General features: G+C 36.1%; 1 protein-coding gene across 1 annotated transcript; it reads left to right on the forward strand.

Moving 5' to 3' along the window:
• Positions 1 to 6610: 6610 nt before the first annotated feature.
• LOC109157983 (short-chain dehydrogenase TIC 32, chloroplastic-like) lies at positions 6611 to 10361 on the forward strand. The gene is made up of 8 exons (XM_019305795.1): positions 6611 to 6997; positions 8666 to 8897; positions 8994 to 9073; positions 9155 to 9308; positions 9396 to 9474; positions 9564 to 9648; positions 9742 to 9788; positions 9956 to 10361. The coding sequence occupies exons 1-8, from the start codon at positions 6886 to 6888 to the stop codon at positions 10127 to 10129; spliced, it is 963 nt and encodes a 320-aa protein (XP_019161340.1). The 5' UTR covers positions 6611 to 6885; the 3' UTR covers positions 10130 to 10361.
• Positions 10362 to 16244: the final 5883 nt, after the last annotated feature.

Here is a 16244-nt window from a genome sequence, read left to right on the forward strand (position 1 = left end):
TACCCACGATATAAGATTAGAACCAAGAAAAACTGCATATCCACTAGTTGATTTACGATCTTCAGGACAGTCAAGCCAGTCAGAATCTGTGAAAGCATGTAATTATCTGGATACTAATCGCCGAAAACCAGAAGTGATAGTTCCCTTTACATACCTTAGAACACGTTTCAATTGCTCCCAATGCGAGACTGTGGGCGCATGCATGTGTTGACACAACTGGTTTACTACAAAGGACAGGTCTGGGCGGGTAACTGTAAGATATTGTAAAGCACCTGCCAGACTTCTATAGTGTGTGGCATCGTCATATAAATCAGCATTGGAGATAGTGGGTTTAGAAGCAGACATAGGAGTGGCTAGAGGTTTACAGTCTGTCATGCCAACACGTTTTAAGATATCTTTCATGTATCTTTGTTGAGAGAGAAAAATTCCATCCTTAAACTTGATTGTTTCGATCAATCCCTAGGAAGAAACCAAGTTCACCAAGATCCCTAATATTGAATGCAGATGATAGAGCAGTTAGAAGAGAACTAATAAGACCTTGATCATTGCCCATTACAAGAATGTCATCAACATAAACAAGAACAGGGACAGAGCCAAAGGGGGGGCAGTTAGATGAGTTGGTTGAGCACATGTTAATTTCTGATAAAGGATAGGGTTCAAATCTTGGTATTAAAATAATTTTATAGTTGGCTTTAACAATTTTTTTTGTTTTTACTCTTTCCCTATGGTTTTAAGTTTCAAGACACACACGCACGCACGCGCGCGCATATATATATATATATATATATATATATATATATATATATATATATATATATATATATATATATATATATATATATATATATATAAACATTCTTTTATATTAACAATGAGATGTGTTTATATTTTTTTAAATTCTCTTTTGTTTAATGTTTCGCCTTTACTGAAAAAAATTTCTGAATCCGTCCCTACTTCTTCGCCCCCCCCCCCCCCCCCTCCCCCCTCAACCGAATTTCTGGCTCCGTCCCTAAACAAGAACATAAATGAAACCTGAACCCTGTGAGTAGCAAAACAAAGATACATATGTTTTTGAAGCTTTAAAACCTGCTGCCATTAAGATGGTATGTAAGCGATTAAACCAAGCTCTGGGGGCTTGTTTTAATCCATATAGGGAACGTTTCAACAGACAAACATGATTGAGAAATTGTTTATCAATGTATCCAGGTGGTTGCTTCATATAGACAGTCTCAGATAAAGACCCATTCAAGAAAGAATTATGCACATCAAGCTGTTTGATAACCCAACCAGAGGATATAGTCAAAGATAGAAGTAACCTGATAGTAGTCGGTTTGACCACTGGCTGAAGGTGTCAAAAAAATCTTGACTAGGTACCTAATTAAAGACTTTTGCTACCAATCTTGCTTCGTATCGATCGATTGTCCCATCAGTTTTCCTTTTGGTGCGAAAAACCCAGTTAGACCCAATAATATTCATAGTAGACTGGAATGGGACAATATACCAGGTTTCATTCGGAAGAAGAACATTAAATTCATCATCAATAGCCTTGCGCCATTCATCATGTTTAACAACCTGTGTATAACAAGTAGGTTCAGTGGGGCAAACCTGGGCTGATAGAGCCAAGAGAGGACCATCAGCGTGACTACGAGTGGCCATGGAGTGAGTCCGAACCGTGAGGCGCGACGACCGACCTCTCGGCCGGCCATGGCGTCGCGGAGCGGTAGCAAGTTTGGTGTCCGCCGAGGGCCCATCCTGGGCCGGTTCTGGCTGGCTAGATTCGCTGTTGGTCGGGACCGGTTCAGGCGAGACCGGTTGAGCCGATATAGGTGATGAAGCTGGAACAAGTAGAGACTCAGCCCATAGTTGATTCGTTTGAACTGGTGGTGCCTGCAAAACTGTCTTGCCAAAAGGAAAAACATTCTCATCAATCCGAACATGCCTGCATATGTATACTTTGTTAGTCTGAAGGTCCATGCACCTATACCCCCTAAATGATTCAGGATAGCTAGGAAGACACATGGAGAGGATCTGTAAGACATCTTATGACGATTGTAGGGACGCAAATAATGATACCACAGACGACTAAAGACAAGAAGAAAATAATAGGATGGAGGGGATTTATGCAATAGAAGATGAGGACTGGATTTATTTGTCACAGCGGATGGCATTTTTTTAATTAAATAAACCGCAGTCTCAAAAGCATAATCCCAAAACTTATAAGGAATAGAGACACGACTTAAGAGAGCTAGACCAATTTCAACAATGTGTCTATGCTTTCTTTTGACACGACCATTCTGTTCAAGAGTATATGCACATGATTGTCTATGAAGAATGCCTAACTGAGCCAAGGTGGTGTGTAACTTTTTATATTCAGCTCCTAGATCAGACTGAATGGATTTAATTTTGCGATTGAATGAACGTTCAACCATAGCCCAAAACTTATCAAAGATAGCATAAAGATCAGACTTTTATGACATAGGAAAGTACCAATTGTAACGAGAGTAGTCATCAATAAAGATAACGAAATAACGATATCCATTACTAGAAAGAATGGGAGCAGGTCCCCAAATTTTTGTGTAAATTAAATCAAGGACACATGAACTAGAAGACTCAACACGCGGTGAGGGAAACCGTGCATATTTCCCTAACTAACACGCATTACATAGATGGAAAGAACAACGAATATTACTACTAGACCGACTAACCGAACAAGACGAAAGAATTTGACTAAGAACTCGTTGATGAGGATGACCAAGACGTTCATGCCATACAGATGCTGAGGCTCTAGTCGAAAGAAACGCAGTTGGTGACGAACTCGGAATGGGAAGCTTGTAAAGCCCCCTAGAACTATTACCCCGTAGAAGAATTTCCTTGGTGTTGATATCCTTCACAATAAAAAATGAAGGGTGAAACTCAAAGAACACCTTATTATCTGATGCAACTTTTTGAACAGGCAATAGAGATGTAGACAAACTAGGAACATGAAGGATATTAGATAATTGAAAAGATCTAGAGGGGGAATCAAAGGTAGCATGACCAATACGACTAATAGGTAATCGCATACCATCACCGACACGTAATGTGTCATTACCATTGCAGTCCTCCGAGAAGGAGAGAGCAGCGATGTCCGGAGTGGCATGATTGGTAACACCTATATCTGGAAGCCAAGTGTGGGAACCTTGAGGATCTTAAAGAGTTTCTTGATATATGACATTAGCCTGAGGATCCTTGGCACACCAAAGATGGCATGTGGAAGCAGTATGACCTAACACATGACAAAGTTGACACTTGGGTTGCCAGTTGCCGTTGCGTCCTCCACCACGGCGACCGGCACCACGCCCACGGTCGCCGCCACCACTACGCAGTTGGCTGCTGTTTTGACCGCTGTTTTGGCCGGAACCACGGCCACCATTACCGCGCCCGAAACTACCGCCCTTCTGGCTGCCCTTTTGCGCCGTGAAAGCGGCCGGCCAACTACCTCCGGGACCACCGCACGTTATAAATTCCCCCGAGCCCAAGAGATCCGCAAGCTCTTGGAGAGTAATAGGCTGGCCGCGTATGTTGAGAGACGATACGAGACCCCTGAACTCCGGCCGTAACCCCCGAATAACGTAAAGGTTTGTTCTTCGAGTGTCATAGGTCGGTCAGCGAGAGCAAGCTCCTCCACCAAAACCCTAGCATTGCCGATGTAGTCAGCCGCAGGCATGTCTCCTTGATCAAGTGTCTGCAATTGTCCGAGTACATTGAGACCCCGGGAGCGGGGAAGACGACGTGAGTGCACCAACCACAGCAGTCCAGACAGCTCGGCTAGTGCGGTGGCTGATGGTGAGAGGCATGACCTCACCGGAGAAGGGCGACATTAGCATGGACAATAAGGCTTGTCTTACCGGACCCACACACGATGCGCCGGATTGAGCTGCGTGGTTGCCGTATCATCGCCGTTGCCGGTTAGGGTGGCTGGAGGACATGAATTCGTTCCATCAACAAATCCAAGAAGATCGCGACCATCAAGAAAGGAAGGGAACAACCTGGGCTCTCCAAAACAGGTAGTTCTTGTAGGTCAACTTAATGTTGATGAAGTGGTGAGCGGTGGATAAAGAATTAACCACCAACGTAGCGGAAGAGATAGGAGCATTAGAGATGGCCCGTTCAGAGGAATTAACAGATCCGTCAGCCATTGGAAAGAAAACCCTAGCTTAGCTGATACTATATGAGAGCTAATAGAGTTGTGTATTGAATGAAATAATACAATGTACAGATTACAGGTATATATAAGAAGGAAGTCTCAGAGAGACTGAGATAGGGAATCATAATCAAACTCAAATACATAGCGTCCTAATAAGAGGAACTAGAGAGAGTTTGAAAGAAAATCAAAATTTTTAAAGAGTTAAAAGTTCTAAAACATTCTGCCCAACATAACGTATAGTTGAATGGATAGATGTACGAATAAAAATAAGAATTTTTAGAAACTAAAAAGTCTTAAATATTCTATTTTTCGAGCTTATTTTAGGGATTTGATTTGCACTCCTTACTCACACTTTGAGAATCAATTTTTCATAACTTACACTTTGAGAATCAATTTTTAATTTACTCATTATTCATTTTGAGTGCATAATATATCAAGTTCATCATCTCAACTAGGAAAATCAGAACCTACTTTGATCTGATTCAAATTGAAAGTGGACCTCACTCAAAATAGTCATTTTAAATGCTAATTTTAGTTAATGTTTGCAACAAAACTTCAAAAAATTTAGTCTTCATTTAGCTAGCTTGTTGGAACGCGTGGTTAAGCTAGAAAATCGTTCATACTTCGCAATATAAAGAATTTGAAAAGAGTTGCAATTAGGGACTCATAATCATATATATATATTGTGGATGTTATTATGGACTTAATAAGCAGGAATTGGATCGGAGATGATTTGTGCTCCACATTCATTTGAAGTTAATCTTTGCAAAGATTAGATGTGAATTTCTCTAAGTCCTTATAGTTTGGCCTTTATGAGTTTGATAATTTTTTTTTTTTTTCATATGGTATTACTCTTCAACGGTTGTTAATGCGAAATATAATAAAAGAACTAAATTGTATAAAGTTCAAAAGATTGAGGGATCGAATTTTTTAAAATTGAAAATCAAAGACTACATATCATATCTGCTACTAATTGAGGAACTAAAAGTGTGATTTCCTCTTTAATTTAATAATAATTTTTAATTAATAAATAATGTGTATCTATTTAATATGATTTCTTATTTAAAAATCTAATTTTTATTTATTTTTCTTCTTTTAAAAAAATTAAAAATTCACTTAATGTAAACGAATTTTCCTTTCATTCTTTCCAAAAGATTGAACTCCAACCCTAAGGGTCCCCCACACCCCAATCCGACAGAGCATCTGGAAAGATGTAAATCATGCCGAATTTTCCTTTCATTCTTATATAATTTGATGTAGAAAATATATATTATATATATCCAAAATAAAAATAAAAATTAAAGAGATCAAAATATAGAGTGTTGTCATGGAGTCTTCGTGCAGTTCGGTCATTGTTTTGGGATGGCATCATTCCTTTGCCCATTGCGTTGACGGTTGATCGGTGCAGTTTCAGGATCGGATAAGCTCTCAATAAATGAAACACTCCACACCATCAATCCAACACCAAACACTCAACTATGAACTATCCACTCCCCTTTTTGTCAGTCTTCAACCCCACACCCCAGCTTGACACTTTAAACAAAGATTAAACTTACTTTTGTTCACTCTACACAAAAAGCCCTTAATTTTGAGAGGTTACTATCAACGATATATCATACTATCGTTGATGAGACTCGATCTTTAAATTTCTTGTGACTAATTTCATTTCTGTGACTAGTTGAATTATCCATGCGGACACATACCTTTATCTTCACCAAGGATAAGCATGTCGCATGGTGAAATTAATATTACCAATCTTCTTTTTATTTTTGGTCCCACAATTATTGCATCATTTCTACATTTAGTCTCAACTATTAAAACTTTCACGTTTGATTCCACAACTTTTAAAACCTTGCAACATTTGGTCATCCGTCCTAATTTTCAGTCACCAATAACCATATTTTTTAGTTAAAAAATGACAATGTTGTCTATCAAGATAAATCACTTTACAATTATGCACTTATGTCTAATGAAATAGAGACACGAATTTAGTTATTGGTGATCGAAAATTAGGCCGAAAGATTTAATGTGATAAGGTTTTAAAAATCGTGAGGACCATTAGTAGTTGGTTCGGAGATTAAATGTGAAAATGATTCAACAGGTATAGGGCAAAAGTTGGAAAAAAAAAAAAAAACTCCATAAAATTATATTCTCGTTGCCATCCTGATTATGAGTAATTATGAGAAAAACAGTCTTTAGACATGCAGCCTTAACCTATTAGCTCCCTTGTAAGTTGTAACAGCTAGATACCATCTTAGCCTATAAATATAATATAAATTGAAATCACACTGATCTGAGGTTCTTGACTCACTTGAATGATAGATTTTTTTATTTTTTTTTTTTTACAATTACACTCATTTCCCTTCATATTGCATTCATAATCATGTTGGTTGCATAGCCTATAATTTATATTCAGATCATATGTAAAATATTGAGTATACAATATGGTTGAAAGGTAGGTTGGAATTAAGGCACCGACTAAGCATTAAATGCCGAACGAATTCACCACCTACAGTAACCCAGAATTTCATCACTGGATTTTAATACTCAAGTAGAGTAGACGAAAAATCTTGCAGTTTCGGTATACTTTGAATTACACTCATCTACTCTATATATAGAGGAGCAGGTTCTACTTTGTTTTCACTGCAGAAAGAAAGAGAGAGAGAGAGAGAGAGAAGAGTTCCAGAAAGGGAAAGAAGATGTTGAGATTGATTACAGGAATTCCAGGGCCGAGCGGGTTTGGATCAGCTTCCACTGCTGAGCAGGTCACTCAAGGCATTGATGCCTCCAATCTCACTGCGATTATTACAGGTTTATAATTTCCTTACTGCCTCTCCATGCATTCTTCCAGCTTATATATATATATATGCTCTTTGTCCCAGTCGGGAAATATGTCGAACACATTCTTTGCAGCCACGATACTTTGGCATTTCTAACATTGCACTCACTTTAATCTCTCTATTTTCAATTCTTCTGTCTCACTTTATCCATATATATATGCAATATCTTTCTCTTTGAGTATGCATATGCATGTAAGTTTGTCATACGTAAACTTTATGTGCGCTCTGGTTAATAGCTTCAGCTGTTTAAATGATCGAAAGCTGTAAATCACTGTTCATCGAATTTTTTTATCTATTCATTTGATCTGGTTAATATCTTCACCTGTTTACATGATCGAAAGCTGTAAATCAGTGTTCATCGAATTTGTTGATCTATTAATTTGATCTGGTTAATAGCTTTCAGCTGTTTAAAGGATCGAAAGCTACGATTTGTTTATCAATTAATTTGATCTGGGTAATAGCTTCAGCTGTTTAAATGAAAGCTGTAAATTATTGTTCGCTGAATTTGTTTATCTATTAATTTGATCTGGTTAACAGCTTCAGCTGTTTAAATGAAAGCTGTAAATTATTGTTCACCGAATTTGTTTATCTATTAATTTGATCTGGTTAATAGCTTCAGCTGTTTAAATAAAGCTGTAAATTACTGTTCACTGAATTTGTTTATTTAGTAATTTGATTATTTTCCTAATTTGATCGAAGACAGTATGGTAGATATTTGAGGAAATGTTTGTTTCAGTGACACTCTGTTGACCAACTACGACCTCTGTTAGTTCTTGGTTTGTTTGGTGAATAATACTATAATGAATTGACTGACACTTAAGAAAAAATAAATCTATTATTAATTAAATATAAATAAATCAATCAATCAAATATTATCACAAGGCCATTGTCTAATCCCTATACATATATGATATATGATATTCACAAGTCCATATTATACACTAGAGATTTTCATTATATTCTATCAATGTCATGAGCAAAAAAGAGCCTTGGGTATAAATGTATAATTCTGGAAAATGTTGGTGAGACATGGCTGCATAGGGCCATAGGGGTTCTAAATCTGAGCTGTGAAAGCTAAAGAAGAGAGACAAAGAGTGTGACTTTCACTTTCATGGTACCCTCCCACTAAGAGTACTGCCCCACTAGCTGTTATATTAACCCACCACGTTTAGTAGCCTTCTTGATAATAGACAGCCTTTATTTCTTTCTATTTCTTGTTTTGTTTTCTGTACATCTTATTAGGGAGACAGGGTATGTGGGGATTGAATTGAGACCTCTTACCTAAATCATAGTACAACCATGAAGAATAGTCTACCATTTATTTCATTAACGAATCCGTGTTTTATACTTGCCCCAACCCTAAGGGCCCCCCACATCCCAACCCGACAAAGCATCTGGGGAAAATGTAAATCACAGTAACGTAGTGACTCAGCAGACAGGGCGAAATGCCTGGTGCGCACAAGGGATATGCTCACTTTGGGCATAATTCCCACTATGTCCCTGCCAAGTTTCGAACCTTGGTCTCGTACCCCAAATACTTTCTTTTGAACTACTGAGCTAAGCGCATGTAGGCTTTGTGTTTGTATACTGTTTTTACTGATTGTGTTGGAACCCTCCTGAAAATTTGATCTGAACACAGGTGGTGCAAGTGGGATTGGTTTAGAAGTGGCAAGAGTTTTAGCCCTTAGGAAAGCCCATGTCATCATTGCAGCAAGAAAGATGGATGCTGCAAAAGAAGCAAAACAACTCATTCTCAAGGATAACAGCACTGCTCATGTTGATATTCTTCAACTTGACCTCTCTTCATTGAAATCAGTTAAGGCATTTGCTGATGATTTCAAAGCGCTTAACCTTCCTCTCAACATCCTCATGTAATTTATCTCCATCCTCAATGCATAGCTTTACTAATTTTTATCGGATTCTAATGAACAAACAATGCCTCTAACAGCGAAAATGTGAATTTTCAGAAACAATGCTGGTGTCATGTTCTGTCCATTTCAGCTTTCGGAAGATGGATACGAGACGCAATTTGCTACAAATCATCTCGGTAAAATCATTATAATTTTAAAGCTTAATCATTTCTCTTGCAAGGGTATTATTTCAAAACTGTTTTCGGGTTCTTTTACAGGTCATTTCTACTTGGCAAACCTTCTTCTAGATAAAATGAAGGAGACTGCAAATGCTACTGGTGTGCAGGGTAGGATAGTGAATTTGTCATCTGTAGCTCACCTTTACACGTACGAAGAAGGGATCCGGTTTGACAAAATTAATGATGAAAGCAGGTATACTATACTGGCCAATATTTTTTACTATGCTGTGGAAATCTAAACTATGTGATATCTCCTACTCACCTCTGTTCCTACTATCAGTTACCATTCCAAAATGGCATATGGGCAATCCAAGTTAGCCAATATATTACATGCCAATGAGCTCTCTCGTCGTTTACAAGTAACTTCTATATTCTGTTTTCTGTTGTATTCGTTTCAATTCAACGTATTGAAGTCCAAGTCCTAGTCTCAACTCACAATGATATGCAGGAAGAGGGAAGTAATATTACAGTGAACTCGGTGCACCCGGGGTTGATAATGACAAATCTTATGAGGCATTCTGTTCTTTTTACAAGTATGCCTCAAATCCTGGATACAAATTTACAGAAGCACTCAACTCATTTTGAACTGTTTCATCTTTCCTCTTACCCTTTTTCCTTTTCTGCAGGAATTATGAAACTGTTCACTTGGATTCTCTGGAAGAATGTCCATCAGGTAAATTTAAACAAAAAAAAAAAAAAAAAAAAAAAACATAATTCACAACAAAAGCTTCTGAATTTCTTATCTCGTACAACATATCTTTGGTAAATCTGATTGTCAGCTATGCAGAAAATAAATATGATAACTAATAACAATGTACGTATGTTGTGACAATAATACAGGGGGCAGCTACAACGTGCTATGTGGCGCTCCATCCAGACCTAAACGACATTAGTGGAAAGTACTTTCTGGACTGTAATGAGTACGAGGCAAGCGCGTTTGCCAGAGATGAAGCTCTGGGAAAGAAGCTTTGGGATTTCAGCGAGAAGTTGGTTAAGGCAGCTATAAACAAGTAAAACCCCTTTCTATAATGGAAGTCACGAGGCATTTCTAGTAAAGGGGTAGAAAGGTAGAGTGGACATAATTTATTGAGAGAAGTCCATGAAATTGCATTTCTACCGTGTGTTTCACTTATTCTAGTATTTGCAATTAATATACCACAAAATATGTGTTTCATAATGTATAGTGAATGTCTTAACGTATGCTATAAATAATACTATACGTACTCTTTTTTTTTTTTTTTTTTTTTTTTCAAGTAAATGAACATTGGACCCTATTTTGTTGAAAATTATTGATTATTCATCCCTCTAAATTTTATTGTGCTCTGATCTGCGAGCCCCTGAATATATATATATATATATATATATATATATATATATATATATATATATATATATATATATATATATATAAAAGGGCGCACTCTCACGAATGGCTGTCCAGGAGAGAACTAAGAATCATCCAGTGTGCACCACGATCCTTTGGTGCATGTAAATTTGTTATATGTGCAAGTAGCTGGTGCACCTTTGTAAGTAAAAAATGAAGATAAAATCACTTATAAATGCACATACTTTCACCTACAAGTGCATGTAATTTTACATTGTTAAAATTCATTGATATGAGTTTGTTCTGTTTGGCAACTCTTAATATATATATATATATATATATATATATATATATATATATATATATATATATATATAATGAAAAAAATAGAAAAGCTTAACCTACTCGGTTAACTCAGCTAACTCGATCGAAACGCACGAGTTAACTCGGCCGAATTCAGTCGAGTTAGGCGCTAGGTAAACGCCTAAGAGAGAAATCGACACGGTCTAGAGATGTCTAGCGCCTAGATTGATTTTTGCAACCGTGTAAAAAACACTAAATGTCTCTTATAATCAATTATATAAAAAGAAGCATCTTTTAAGTCGATACCATATTTAGACGAGAGTGAATTTTGAACTTGCATCGTAGCCTCTATTATAGTCAATATTATTAATCAAAGTGAGTATATGTTTGTTAACATATCAAATCTTAATTAATACAAAGGGGCGTAAAGCAGTGACGTACACACTCATGAAGTCAGCGAGCACGCAGGTGGAACTGGAATTGCCAAATCATAACTGGTGTAAGGAATATCTGTATACACAAACTTTGAACCAATCAACCGTGTGGACTTTTTGGGGAAAATATTTTTATTTTTGTAAGATAATATTGGAAGTTGAAAATTCTTATAGTGCAAAAATTTCCAAACACCGAAGATGGTCCACCCCTTCTAGGAACTTAGGAAACAAACAGTCTCCTCCCATTTTGTTTGCAGTGTGCGTGTTGCATGTATAATATAAAGTTAGTTTCATTTTCAGTCTTTAATTAATGTGATAAATTTATATTTCATTTAAAGTGTTTAGACTCATCTTGTGACTATTGTAACTCAAGCATGATTAATCATTAAGTTCTTTGTTCTTTGACTATCTGGTTGTCATATCTTACTCAAAACCAATTGGTGATAAGTAGGTCAACATTAACCATTTAACCACATCCTTCCATAGTATACCACATCACCACGTCTCGAATCGAGCATGGGCTGAACTCAATTGGTAATAAGTAGCTCGAATCGAGCATGGGCTGGACTCGACCCGACTAGGCCGACGCCCAACAATCCCTGACCTCAGTCCACTGCATTATGCTTACTTTCCAATAGATCACCCATTTTGTGACGGTTGTAAGTCTAACTCGTTTAACCACAGAGTGGACATTAACCAATGGTTGTCATATTCTATTTAAAACCAATTGATGATAAAAGAGTGGACATTAACCAATTAACCACATCCCACCATGGAAAGTCATGGTGCCACACAGGGACGGAGCCAGAAAATTATTTGAGTGGGGGCGAAATTTAGACGAGGTTAGAAATGTCAATTACAAAATATCAAACAACCATAATAAGATTAAAATACAAAATACATTATAAATTACAATAGAATATTTTTTATAGATTACACTATATAGAGTCGAAAAAAAATATACTTGTGAGGTGAAAATATGAAAATATTAATGACAAAATATGAAACATAATCAATAAGATAAAATAATTTGAATTAATACTATATTCATAAATAAGTTTTAATTTTAATTTTTTTAGTTAGATCAAATTTAAGTTTTTCTAAATTAATTTGAATACAATGAAGTATAATATTGGGAATATTGGAGGTGGGCCACGGGCATAGAGAGCGTACGTTGTTGGGCCGACAGGGGGAAGCAAGAAGACTGGGCCGGGAGGTCAGGAGGGGCCGTCGGCACTGCCTGGCGCTGTCGGCAAGACAGGGCCGCCGGCCGGGGCGCTGGACCCGGCCGGAGGTCGCGACCCCAGCGCAGCCAGAGCGGGGCCCAGCGTGGCCCTAGCGCCCCGGCGCGCTAGGGAGGCCATAGCCGGCCCCGGGAGGGGGCCGGCGCCGGTGGCCGCAAAGAGGCACCGGCCGGCCACGGCGCACCCAGCGCGGCCTTCGCGCCCGGCGCACTGAAGGGGGCCATAGCCGGCCTCGGGCGGGGGGCCGGCGCTGGTGGCCGAGAGGGGCGTCGGCCGGGGCGCGCACTGGCCCCGGCCGACAGTGGCGCACCCAGCGCGGCCTGGCGCGACTGCGGTCCTGGCGCGCCAGGGTGTCGGTCACGGGCGGCACCCGTACGCAGGAGGCGGGCGGGTGCGCCGAGCATGGTGAGTCGGGGGTGGTGTGAGTAAGGTGGCAAAGGCGTGATAATCCTGGGAAGGCGGAGAACGTGATGTAGATGGCGACAAACAAGCGGAGTGGGGAGTGGCAGTGTGGGATGCGTGGACGCCAAAGAAGGAGGGGGGTATGCTATAAATAGGGATCCTGGATCCTTAGCTAGGGGCAACTCAGACACGATAGGCACTACAGTTTAGTGGTCTTGATCTATACTCTCAATCCAGTCACCTGGGTTCGATTTTTACGCTAGTAGCATAGTTAGCTATAGCCCACCCCGTGGGCCTTGTTCTTTGTATTTGGCGGGCTTTGTACGCATCGTTTTGGGCATAGCGCCCTACCCCCGTTCTATATCCCTGTACCCGGTCCCAATAAAAGGGCATTTAATTTGTTAATTAAATAATTCATAAAAATTAGACAAATAAATAAGTGTTGTTAATGAGATTTGAACATATGACTATACACCTTTTAACCTAAAAAATTAGAGTTCAATGCACTAAGCTACACAAACTATTAATCATTTAAATATAAATATAGATTTTATATAATATTTAATGCTATATATATATATATATATATATATATATATATATATATATATATATATATATATATATATAAAGAGGTGGGGTGGGGGAGTGGAGGCAGCTGCCCCCACTACCCCCACACTAGCTCCGTCCTTGGTGCCACATCTGGAATTGAACAGAAGCTGATCAAACTCGGCCTGACGCCCAACAATTATTATTATTATTATTATTATTATTATTATTATTATTTTACATAATGTGAACTCATCGTCAAGTAGGGGCCGGGTATTCAATTACCCAAAATAATAATTCAGTTAACTATTACCTATTGATTGACTATATATATATCTACCAATAAAATCACATTTCTACAACATTCTCACATTTTTTAAAATACATTCTCACATTTATTTACTTACATATTTATCTATTATTATGACTACATTCATTATCTTTTTTTATTTATTTATTACCATCTTTTATTATTTTTACTCATTACTTGTATAAACATAATTTATTTGTTTATGCATAAAGATAGAGATTGTTCACATTTTGGGAGAAGAAATTATTCACATTATCATAATGAAAACTCAAAATCCAAACTGATTTTTAGATTTTGGTGAAGTCAATAGATTGTTGGCTCAAATATTTTTTGTTATGTTATATTCTAAGTTTGATCCGGATTCTGGATAACGGATATTAAAATATTAAATAAATTAGACTTTAAAGTAAAAAGTATATACATGTTTCACTCCAACAAATATATCCAAAAATATTTTAAATATTATGTAAAAATAATATTTATATTATCTAAACTAGATTTTAAGGTGAACTCAATAGATTATTGGTTCAGATATTTTTTTGTTATGTTACTCTGTATATCTTAATGTAAATTTGGTTTGGGATATCGAATATTAAAATCTTACGTATATTAGACTCAAAAGCAAAAATTATATTTATTATATTTAAGCAATGCATATCTAAAAATAATTTTAAATATAAGGTCTAAAAAATCAATCAAAATTAGACTTATGTTAATTTTATGATGTTAATCTAAAAAAAAAAAAAAAAAAAGGAAGTAAAAGGATGTTAGTTTTTAAAATTTTGAAAACCAACGACCAAACTTAGTCTATGTTTGAAAGTTAGTTTAGCCAATTTTTAAAAGCATATGGACTTAATTTAATCAAATCAATAATTAATGTAAAATTGTGGTTATAATATTGTGTGATTAAAGAGTGAAATTAATATAACAAAAACGCATATATACTAGCAAGTAGTACGTAGTTGTTCTGAGTTAATTAACTGGACAGACTTAACTGGGCAGGCTAAATGAAGACCACTTCAGGAAAGGAACATACCATTCAATAACTTCTGAAAAGCAACGTGAACTAGTAAAACTAAAATTAAAAACTTATATGTATACAATAATATTTTTAAAATACATACATATATAGTTATCTTTCAATGAGATTAAATAAAGGTTTTTTTTTTTTTTTTTTTTTTTTTTTTTTTTTTTTTTTTTTTTTTGATTAGTTGTAGCTCACGGTATACAGATAATAGTGCGGTATGTTTAATAATAATAATAATAATAATAATAATAATAATAATAATAATAATAATAATATTATTATTATTATTATTATTATTATTATTATTATTATTATTATTATTAATAAATCTCTGTTGTTTTACCTTTTCTTTTAACATTAATTAAAGCAATTCAATATGGACAGATACTACAATATAATGGAGTCAGTAGTACTTAAATAAAATTAAAGAAATTCAACATCTGTGTTCATCTTCTTTTTTGAAATTCTCTTCAGTTTTAAATTTTGATTTTTACTTGATAAAACAGTTTTTATTATTTTTGACTTTTTGTTGTACTTTTAGTCCTCCATTTGCAATTAATAATTTATTACTGCATTTCCCGTCCTTGTGGGTGTTTGGAGTTTTGGACTTTGGAGCCATGAAACTTCTTGACAGGTGACAACGGAGGTATTTTACTATATTAATCAAATGACCATTCTAAAATAAAACTCGGTATTCAAAAAGTAAAGAACGAAAAATGATTAATTTGATAGTCGATAATCAAGAGTGAAAAATATTATTATAATCAATGAATCAAAATTATAAAAAATAATGTGAAATTTAAATCAATAGTTAACTAATAGTTATAAGATTAACTAATGTGAAATAGTTAACTAATGTGAAATTTAAATCAATAAGATTATAAGAATAAGAATAATTCAAAAAAGTATGTTTTCAAGTTTTTATCACTAACTAATAGTTAAATGCCACAATCAGGTATCATGAAGATCTAGCATGTCCTTAGAAGAGGTAATAAATAATGGCAGTGGTAGCATGAGGGCGATGAATCGTTATGCTATGGACGTGTGTCCAGCATGCATGTTGAACACAGTAATGGTGCCGTTAGTGGTACCGTTATCTTTCACTTTTTTTTTTTTTTTTAAATTTCAAATCGCTTCGTTATAGGAGTATATGTTCATAATTTTATCACTATATGTTCATAATTGTAAGTTCATAATTTCAGAGCTCTGTGTTCATAATTCCATAACTGTACATTCATACTTCTATAACTGTACATTCATAATTCAATAACTGTAAATTCATAGTTTCCGAAGCTCTATATTCACAATTTTAGAGCTCTATATTCACAATTTTAGAGCTCTATGTTCATAATTTTATCACTATATGTTCATATTGTAAGTTCAAACTGTACATTCATAATTCCATAACTGTACATTCATAATTCCAAATCTGTACATTCATAATTCTATAACTGTACATTCATAATTCCCTAACTGTACATTCATAATTCCATAACTGTACATTCATAATTTTCGAACCTCTATGTTCATAATTTT

Source organism: Ipomoea nil, unplaced genomic scaffold (genome assembly GCF_001879475.1).
Source record: "Ipomoea nil cultivar Tokyo-kokei standard unplaced genomic scaffold, Asagao_1.1 scaffold2805, whole genome shotgun sequence".
NCBI lineage: Eukaryota > Viridiplantae > Streptophyta > Magnoliopsida > Solanales > Convolvulaceae > Ipomoea > Ipomoea nil.

Coding starts and splice junctions, on each gene's coding strand:
- LOC109157983 (XM_019305795.1), top strand. CDS start 6,886: ATGTTGAGATTGATTACAGGAATTCCAGGGCCGAGCGGGTTTGGATCA. Junction 6,998..8,665: donor TCTCACTGCGATTATTACAG/GTTTATAATTTC, acceptor ATCTGAACACAG/GTGGTGCAAGTGGGATTGGT. Junction 9,649..9,741: donor GCATTCTGTTCTTTTTACAA/GTATGCCTCAAA, acceptor CCTTTTCTGCAG/GAATTATGAAACTGTTCACT.